Below are 8,693 nucleotides of genomic sequence, written 5' to 3'. Positions count from 1 at the left end.
CAGGAGCCAGAGTCATGCTCTCAGTGACTGGGGTCTCTTCTCTGTGAGGTCTCTTCTCTGCTGCCCAGCATGTCTACTCTTTATCATTTCTGCAAGATGTCCACTTTTTTTTCTCTATAGTATCGACTCCCCTGTAACTTTGGCTACCACCACACCGACTCTGGTTGTTAGTACCTCAGGCACCCACAGCTCACTGACATAGATTTCTAGTGTTGTCATTTTGAATTCTCAGAGAATTGCCCTCCAGACTGGGGCAGGTGTACACCCTTGATAGAATTCAGCAGTGGCCAGGGGTTGGCTAGGTCCCCTGCTACAAACATGGCTACCTAATGCCTTGCCTTCTATGGGTGAGGATAGTTTCCAGAGAAGGACCGGTGGGCAGTCGGGCATCCTATATAATATTACAGGTATGAATCCAGATCTCCTGACTTACTTGCCAGTGACAGAGCTGCCCATCTTTCTTTCCCTTCGTATCCAACTCAACAAAGGTTTGATGAAATCCATGTAAGCTACTGTGCAAGGTGCCATGTGTGTATGACTCAGCTTCTGTCAACTCTGTCCTCCTTTCCCCAAGGCCAAGGACAGAACAGGGAAGTCCTTGTCTCCTTAATAGACAGATCACTATGCAGAGCCTCGGCAAGGAGAACCACAGCTTTGTATCTGAGTTCATCCTCCTTGGCTTCTCCAGTGAGTCACAGGTCAGAATAGCCCTGTTCTCCTTCTTCCTTCTCCTCTACCTCATCATTCTTCTGGGCAATGGACTCATCATCACCCTGATCTACATGGACTCACACCTCCACACACCCATGTACTTCTTTCTCAGCATCCTCTCCTTGGTGGACATGAGCTATGTCACTACCACCATGCCCCAGATGTTGATTAATATGGTGTGTCCAAAGAAAACCATCTCCTGGGGAGCTTGTGTAGCCCAAATGTTCATCTTCTTGGTCCTGGGCATTGCTGAGTGTGTGCTCTATGCCATTATGGCCTATGACAGGTATGTGGCCATTTGCTTCCCCCTTCACTATCCCTTGCTCATGGGCCGCTCCATTTGTATCAAGATGGTCACAGGCTGTTGGGCCATTAGCATAGCTGGGGCCCTGATCTACACTGTCTTCACCATGCGTCTGCCTTATTGTGGCCCCCACAAGATAAACCACTTCTTCTGTGAGGTCCCTGCCGTCCTAAAGTTGGCCTGTGCAGACACATCCTTCAATGACCATTTGGACTTCATCTTGGGTTTTACCCTGCTCTTGGTCCCATTCTCCCTCATCCTGGTCTCTTATGTCTGCATCTTTGCCTCCATCTTAAGAATCCACTCATCCCACGGGAGGCTCAAGTCTTTCTCCACATGTGCCTCCCACATTACTGTGGTCATTATGTTCTATGGGCCAGCCATGATAATGTACATGAGGCCTGGCTCCTGGTATGACCCAAAGCGGGACAAGAAGCTAGCTCTGTTCTACAATGTTGTCTCTGCCTTCCTCAACCCCATCATCTACAGCCTCCGGAACAAAGATGTAAAGGGGGCCTTTCTGAATGTATTTGGTAACAGAAGGGCATCTCAGTGACCCAGGATGTTTCAGAGTTGCCCAGAGTCATGGACAACAATGACTATGTCATGGTTCAAGGCCATCGCTTTATTGCTTTTCCTGGATACTCTCTTCACCCTCTGGAAGTTTCTGTCAGTTCAATCAGATCACAGTCAAATGTTTAACATGCACACATGCTTTTCTACAGTGTAGAGGATTTGGGATAAAAATCATGTAAAGAGTAGACAGATTATACGGAAGCACAGTCTTGCATTACTGTCTGACATGCACTTACAAGTAATAATTAACATTGTTTTTTGCACTAGGAGCTATAAATTCCAAGCTAGGACTATTTTACACACATCTGTGTAACAATGTGGCTAATAATTGATTTGACCTGGACTCAGCTTCTGATACTCTTACCTGATTTTACTATTTAAATCTCACTTTTATTTTGAGAAAACAAATACTATATATATTTCATAAAATAAAAACATGTGTATATGTACCTCTATATATCTGTATGCATATTTCTACCTCTATACAGAGAGAAAGGGAGAGAAAGAGGCAGAGACTCACAAAGAGAAGTAATAGAAATAAAATTACAAAGGCCCCATTTTTCCAAATCCCAAATAAACACTTGTTGGGGTGCCTGGGTGGCTCAGTAAGCTAACCATCTGACTCTTGATTTTGGCTCAGGTCATGATCTCATGGTTTGTGGCATCAAGCCCTGTGTTGGGTTCAGGGCTGAGTGTGGAGCCCGCTTGGGATTCTCTCTCTCTCTCTCTCTCTCTCTGTCTCTCTCTCTCGATAATTAAATAAATCTAAAAAAATAAGTGCCCTTTGAATATTCTCAGCTCCTCTGAGTCAACCACTATCATTAAACTGAGGTCTACTCCATGTAGTTTTAAACTTTAAACTTTTGCTTACAGACAATTGCATCCATAAGCAACACATAGAATTGTTCTTGCATGAATTTGAAAATTTATAATGGTAGCATGATATCCATATTATTCTGAAAACACTATAATTCAACATTCTGTTTCTGACATCTACCCATTCAATATACACAAGCCTAATTCATTCTTTGCAGTGAGCATTTAAATATAATACTTCTCATTTACCTAATCCTATATTGTTGAACATTTATTTTCCAATTTTTCTTTGAACATTTCTCCATTGTAAGTACTGTTTTCCTAGGATTTGTATATAGTGATGGACTTGGCATTATAGATTGTAGATCAAAGCAATTTCAAGTTTACTAGATACTCCTAAATTATTCTTCCAAATAATTATACGGATACACACCTCCAGTTCTCATCAACACTTGATACTACTTATCTATCTCAAACATCCTAAACTTGCTACCTATCTCATGGATGGAAAGTGGTAAAAATCATTTTTTTGTTTCATTTGTAATTCCCTGATTGCTAATGAATTTAGCATTTTTTCATAAGATTCTTGGTAGTACTGGGTAGTAAGTTCTGGACTCAGACTACTGTGTTCTAATCCCAGCCCTACCCTTTACTAACTCAGTGGTGATGGGCAAGGTACCTAACTTCTCTGAATCTCAGTTTCCTCATCTGTTAATAGGAAGAAAATAGTATAGACATCAGAAGTTTGTTGGAAGGATTAAATGAGACAGTACATGTCAAGCACTTGTCATAGTGAAAAACAAATTGTAAATGTTCAGTGAACATGAGATACTGTTTGCCTTTTCTTGATTTGTAGTTTATTATATATTTTGGGTATTGCTTCTTTGTTTGTTACATGCATTGAAGATATCTTTTCCTCAGTTTGTTGCTTGTTTTCTTTATTGCAAAAGTAATATAATATTTATTCTTAAACTTTTATAAAACAGATGCAAACAAAAAGAAGACAATGAGGGGGGTGCCGGGGTGGGTGTCTGACTCTTGATCTCTGTGTAGGTCTTGATCTCAGGGTTGTAAGTTTAAGCCCCATGTTGGGCTCTACGTTGGGTGTGAAGTCTACTTATCTCCTTAGACCTGGAGATAATTACTGTTAACAAACATCTCAATGTCTATATTTTAGGGTTTAAAAGATTTTAAATTGTTTTTATTAATATTTTTAAAGAAATACAATTATTAAACTATTATGTGTTTTCATGATTTCTTAAAAGGTTTTAACACTCTATTTTTGGTCATATTCTCATTTTATTTTATTTTATTTTTTAGAATAGTTGACACACGACATAGTTTCAGGTGTACAACATAGTGATTCAACATCTGTACACATTATGTTGTGCTTGCCACAAGTGTAGCTACCTCTGTCACCATAGGACACTATTACAATATCATTGACTATGTTTCTCATGCTATACCTTTTATTCCCATGACTTATTCATTCCATAACTGGAAGCCTGCATCTCCCACTTCCCTTTGTCCATTTTGCCCATCCCCCCCACCTCCCTACCCTCTGGCGACCATCAGTTTGTTCTCTGTATTTATAGGTCAGATTCTGCTTTTTTTTTTTTTTTGTATGTTTATTCTTTTGTGTTTTAGATTCCACGTATGAATGAAATCATATGGTATTTGTCTTTCTCAGCCTGACTTATTTTACTTAGCATAATACCCTCTAAGTTGTCCATCCATGTTGTCACAAATGGCAAGATCTCATCCCTTTTTATGGATATGTAGTGATTTTTTAAATTGAATTATACAATATATATTTTCCTGTAACTTGATGTATTCACTCAATAATAGGTTTTGACATTTATCATGTTGATTTGTTTTCATTGCTAAAGAGTATTCTTTTCTTTTTATTCTGATGAATAGAATAATGACTTTTAATAAATAGAATTTTTAATAAACTTATGAATCTTTTCCTTTATGGCTTTTCTTAAATGAACATGTATCAAAGATTTCACTGAGCTCATTAATTCATGAAGGAACTAATAAGATGTTAGGACTGGGCCAAAGTATATTCTCTACTGGAAAAATTTCATTTGCATTTCTACGAATAGGAATTATTTGCATTGTTATAGACAGAAATCATTTTTCTTTCTACCAGTTTTCTAGAATTTAACAGTTATATCTGTAGAGTTATAAAACATCCAAGGCCATAGAAAATCAATTAAAATAGTACACCCTTATAAAGTCAGATAATCTTCAGAGGGTCTACTAAACAACATCTGGCACTGTACCAAGAGGACACCAAGAAATCCCTTTTGCCTTTTTGCAAGTCTCAGATGATTTTCTTTTCTTACAACACCCATCCTTGTGATATTAAATAATCTTTAAAAATTATCTTGATTAAAAAAATACCGGTCTCATTATGTCTGGAAGACATAATTATTGAATGTATGCTAATAAGTAAAGAGACTAATTTAAGTGTCTGAATTGTGGTAAGTTAATAAAAATCAGGTTATCAGTTAAAAATGTTTCACTGCAGTTCAAAAAAAGTGAATCTACTAAATCAAGTATTAGAGACAGCTTGAGGGGAAAGAGGAAAGGTTTTCTCATATATCCAAAACACCCCGAACATTAAAAACAATAGCAACAATGATCTGAACAAATAATCTCATTGGTTAATTCCACTCCATGTGATCAACTCTTGCTCTGAAGAATCTTGGACCAGCAGCTAGTATCACAAAGTCACGCGGTTGTTGGCAAGAGTCAGCTCCTCACTGGCTATTGCACTGATGGTCTCAGTTCCGTGTTGTCCGTTGGCCAGCGGCCACCTCTGTTCCTTGCCACATGGACTTCCCCATAGAGCAGCTCACAAGAAGCCAACTTACTTTATCAGAGCAAAAGCCGAGAAGAGCCAGAGAGAGAGAGTTCAAGCAAAATGGAAGTCAGTCTTTTATTATCAAATCTCAGAAGTAATTATCTCATTGCTTTTGCCCTATTTTCCATTAAAAGGAAAACGCTGGGTTCCAAGCACACTCAAGTGGTGGGGATTACACAAAGGTGTGACTACCAGGAGGTAGGCATCACTAGGGGCTACCTTAGAAAGCTGCCTACCTGAGAGGCACCTGAATGAAGATCAGACAGGAAATGGCAGTTGGTAATCTTGCATAATTTTTCCCATAGGTTGGAACCATTGAAGGTTCTTGAGCAGGGGAGGAACCAAATCAGAGCTGAAGGTTAGCTGAAGATGACTTTAGGAGCTATGTGAACACTTACTGCCTACAGAGCCTGTGTGATATTGTGATTTATAATAAGAAATATATATACAGTCTTATGGTTCCTGGCACAGAGCTCCTAAGAACCTTGGAATTTCCTAAGTGATGAGAGCCATAAAGGTGTCTTTGTTGTGTCAATGAGGTGACTTTTGAACAACCAGTGGAGCCAACCATGTGATTAGAGAACTTTCAGTCTCATCGTCAACGTCCTGGGAGAAGAGAGAAGCTGGAGCTCAAGCACCAACGGCCAGTGATTTAATCAATCACAACTAGGTAATGAAGCCACCATAAAAACCCAAAAGGTTGGGTTCAGAGAGCTTCTGGGTTGGTGAACACCTGGATGTGCTGGGAGGGCAGTGCACCTGGAGAAGGCATAGATGCCCCATGCCCCTTCCCACATACCTTGCTCTGTGCATCTCTTCCATCTGGCTACTCCTAAGTTACATCCTTTTACAACAAACTGGCAATACAGTAAGTAAATGTCCCTCTGAGTTCTATAAGCCATTAGCAAATTAATTGAACCCAAGGAAGGGTCCGATGCACAGGTGACAGCTTGGGCTTCTGATTGGTGTCTGAAGTAAGAGAGTGGGAAAAGTCTTGTAGGACTGAGCCCTTAACCTGTGGGATCTGACTCTATCTCCAGGCAGATTGTGTGAGAATTAAGGTGGCTTGTAGGCACCAGGTAGTATGGGAAAGCTGCTTGGCCACATGGAGAAGAACCCACGTTGGAATTTGGTATCAGTGTTATCACCCTGCCAGTTGAGGAAGGAGGTGGATCACACACCTACAGTCCCTGAGTGCTTGGGGTGGCCAGTCAGGAAGAGGGCATTCCAGGCTGGGCCAGGGAAATGCTGGGAAAGAAACAGCCTCCAGGGGTGTGAGGAGGTCTCTGGGGCGGGAGCTTCCCTGTGGGGCAGGCAAAGGCCTCCAGCCTTGAGGGTCTCAAAGGGAGCTGAAGTCAGATTTAGCTGGTTGTGGACCCCACCAAATCCTGAGCTTCCCTCAAAAGAGCAAGAGGCCTCTGTGGCCTGGTCAGTGCTGCAGTGGACTCCCTGTGGGAATCAGGCTCAGGAGAGCAGGGAATAGGAGAGAGACCCTGTCACCGAGGAGGAAGCACCCGGCCCTCGGTGTGGCTACAGGAGAGAGAGGGGACTTCATCCAGGGAGTACAGGGCACAGTGAGGCTCCAGGGCTCCCAGCACTGGCTTTCCACACCCTACAGCACCCAAGAGGCAGCTGAATATGAGCTGAGTGTCCCAGCCTGAGGAGCCAGGCTCTTGGGCTCAGCTCTCAGTGGCCTCTCCCTCGTGGAGATCTCAACTAAATCATACCTATGTAATGAAGCCAAACCCCAGTCTGGCTCCTGGGGGCATATTGGGCCAAGTTCCAAATGCGATGCCAGCCCCCCTGGGCCATCTGTGAGCAACTGGCCTTCTCATGCCCAGGAAGGATAGAGTCTGAAGTTTCTTTTGCCCTCCAGGCAGGACTGATCTCCTCCTCACCCTTTGGCCAAAGACATCAAAAGAGGAGGCTCCATCCAAGGTCTTTGCTGCTGCCTCAAAATTGCAGGATGTAAGTTCTTTCTGTCACCTGTCTTTAGCACTTATTGCTACAGTTCTAGCCCCTTCTCTCTTGCTCTTCTCTCCACCAAGAAGAAAAAACGCTTCTCACAAGTGATTTGAAATGCCAGAACACACTCTCAAAGGGCAGAGGCCTGAGAGCCACTGAGCAGTTTAAGACCTCCATGGGCACCGTCTTTATAAGACACATGAGGAAATGTACCCATGTCCCACATTAAACATAATTAATGTAGGGGCGCCTGGGTGGCTCAGTCAGTTGAGTGTCGACTTTGGCTCAGGTCATGATCTCACAGCTCGTGGGTTTGAGCCCCGCGTTGAGCTCTGTGCTGACAGCTCAGAGACTGGAGCCTGCTTCGGATTCTGTGTCTCCCTCTCTGCCCCTAACCCACTCACATCCCATCTCTGTCTCTCCCAAAAATAAATAAACATTAAGAAAAAAATTTTTTAAAGACATTATTAATGTATCACTTACTATGTAACTATGTAAAAGTTGAATGAGCTCACACTAACTTGACAAAATGTTATATTAAAAGTCATTTAAATATTTACTAATTTTTATTTTGTGAGATCTCTGTTTTTCAGCAAATATTCTTTGCTTTAGGGTCTCTGACACATCTGTAGATTATGAAAGCCCAAAGACCCTAGACACTTTGTCTGCAGTACCAAATGGATGAAACAGCCCTGGGGATGCCACTTGGCAGGGGGAGGGGACAATTTCTTGGCCTCCATCACCTTAGACCTCCCAGGGTGCCTTATTTTTTTTTCCCCCCTGGGAAAGGAGGGATAGCTGAGAAAAGACCTGCCCTCAGGGCACTGTCTGAGCCCCACACACACCCTCCCCAGCATCCGCAATGCCACCCCTGGCTGGGCTTCATCTCTCCTAGCCAGACCTGGGCCTCCAGAAGGCACGGCCTGAGGTCCCTGGGGGGTGACACCCTTTAGTGGGAGCCTGGGCTAGAGGCTGCAGAGACTGTCCTGACTAGGGCCCCATGGACACATGCCACTCTGGAGTGGCCCCTGAGTCTGAGGGAGTCCTGCCCACAACCCCCTTCCCCGCAAGATTATAAGCTTAGGACAGCATGCCCCAACCATCCCGGGGAAAAGCGAGGCTACTGGCTGGCTGCCTCGCCCAGCCTTGCAGCGAGGTCGGGTAGGAGCCCAGCCTGATCTGCAGTCCTGCTCACCAGCTGCCTGTCTCTTTCCCCACGTCTGTGTGAGTGTGCGCACGACTGTCTGTCTGCCTGTCTTTCTCCGGCCTGCGATCTTCTGTCTCTGCCTGTCTTTCTCTGTCTTGCTTTCCATCCCTTTCTGCCCGTCTCTTTCTGCCTCTGTTTCTGCTTGCTGCTCTGTTTCTCTGCCTCCAAGTGTCTGTCTCTCTGCCCCTCCTCCTGCAGCTCTGGCTCGGCTGTGCTGACTGATCTTCAGCACTCTGCCCCTC

At 43.3% G+C, this 8,693-nt stretch overlaps 1 protein-coding gene across 1 annotated transcript; it reads left to right on the top strand.

Annotated features, from left to right (window-relative positions):
- Positions 1-623: 623 nt before the first annotated feature.
- LOC125173561 (olfactory receptor 2A12-like) lies at positions 624-1,571 on the top strand. The gene has a single exon (XM_047872838.1). It carries the CDS (start codon positions 624-626, stop codon positions 1,569-1,571), a length of 948 nt encoding a protein of 315 aa, XP_047728794.1.
- The last annotated feature ends 7,122 nt before the right edge of the window (positions 1,572-8,693 follow it).

The sequence above is a fragment of the Prionailurus viverrinus genome, chromosome C1 (genome assembly GCF_022837055.1).
Source record: "Prionailurus viverrinus isolate Anna chromosome C1, UM_Priviv_1.0, whole genome shotgun sequence".
Taxonomy (NCBI): domain Eukaryota; kingdom Metazoa; phylum Chordata; class Mammalia; order Carnivora; family Felidae; genus Prionailurus; species Prionailurus viverrinus.
This window is presented reverse-complemented; position numbering and strand designations above follow the sequence as displayed.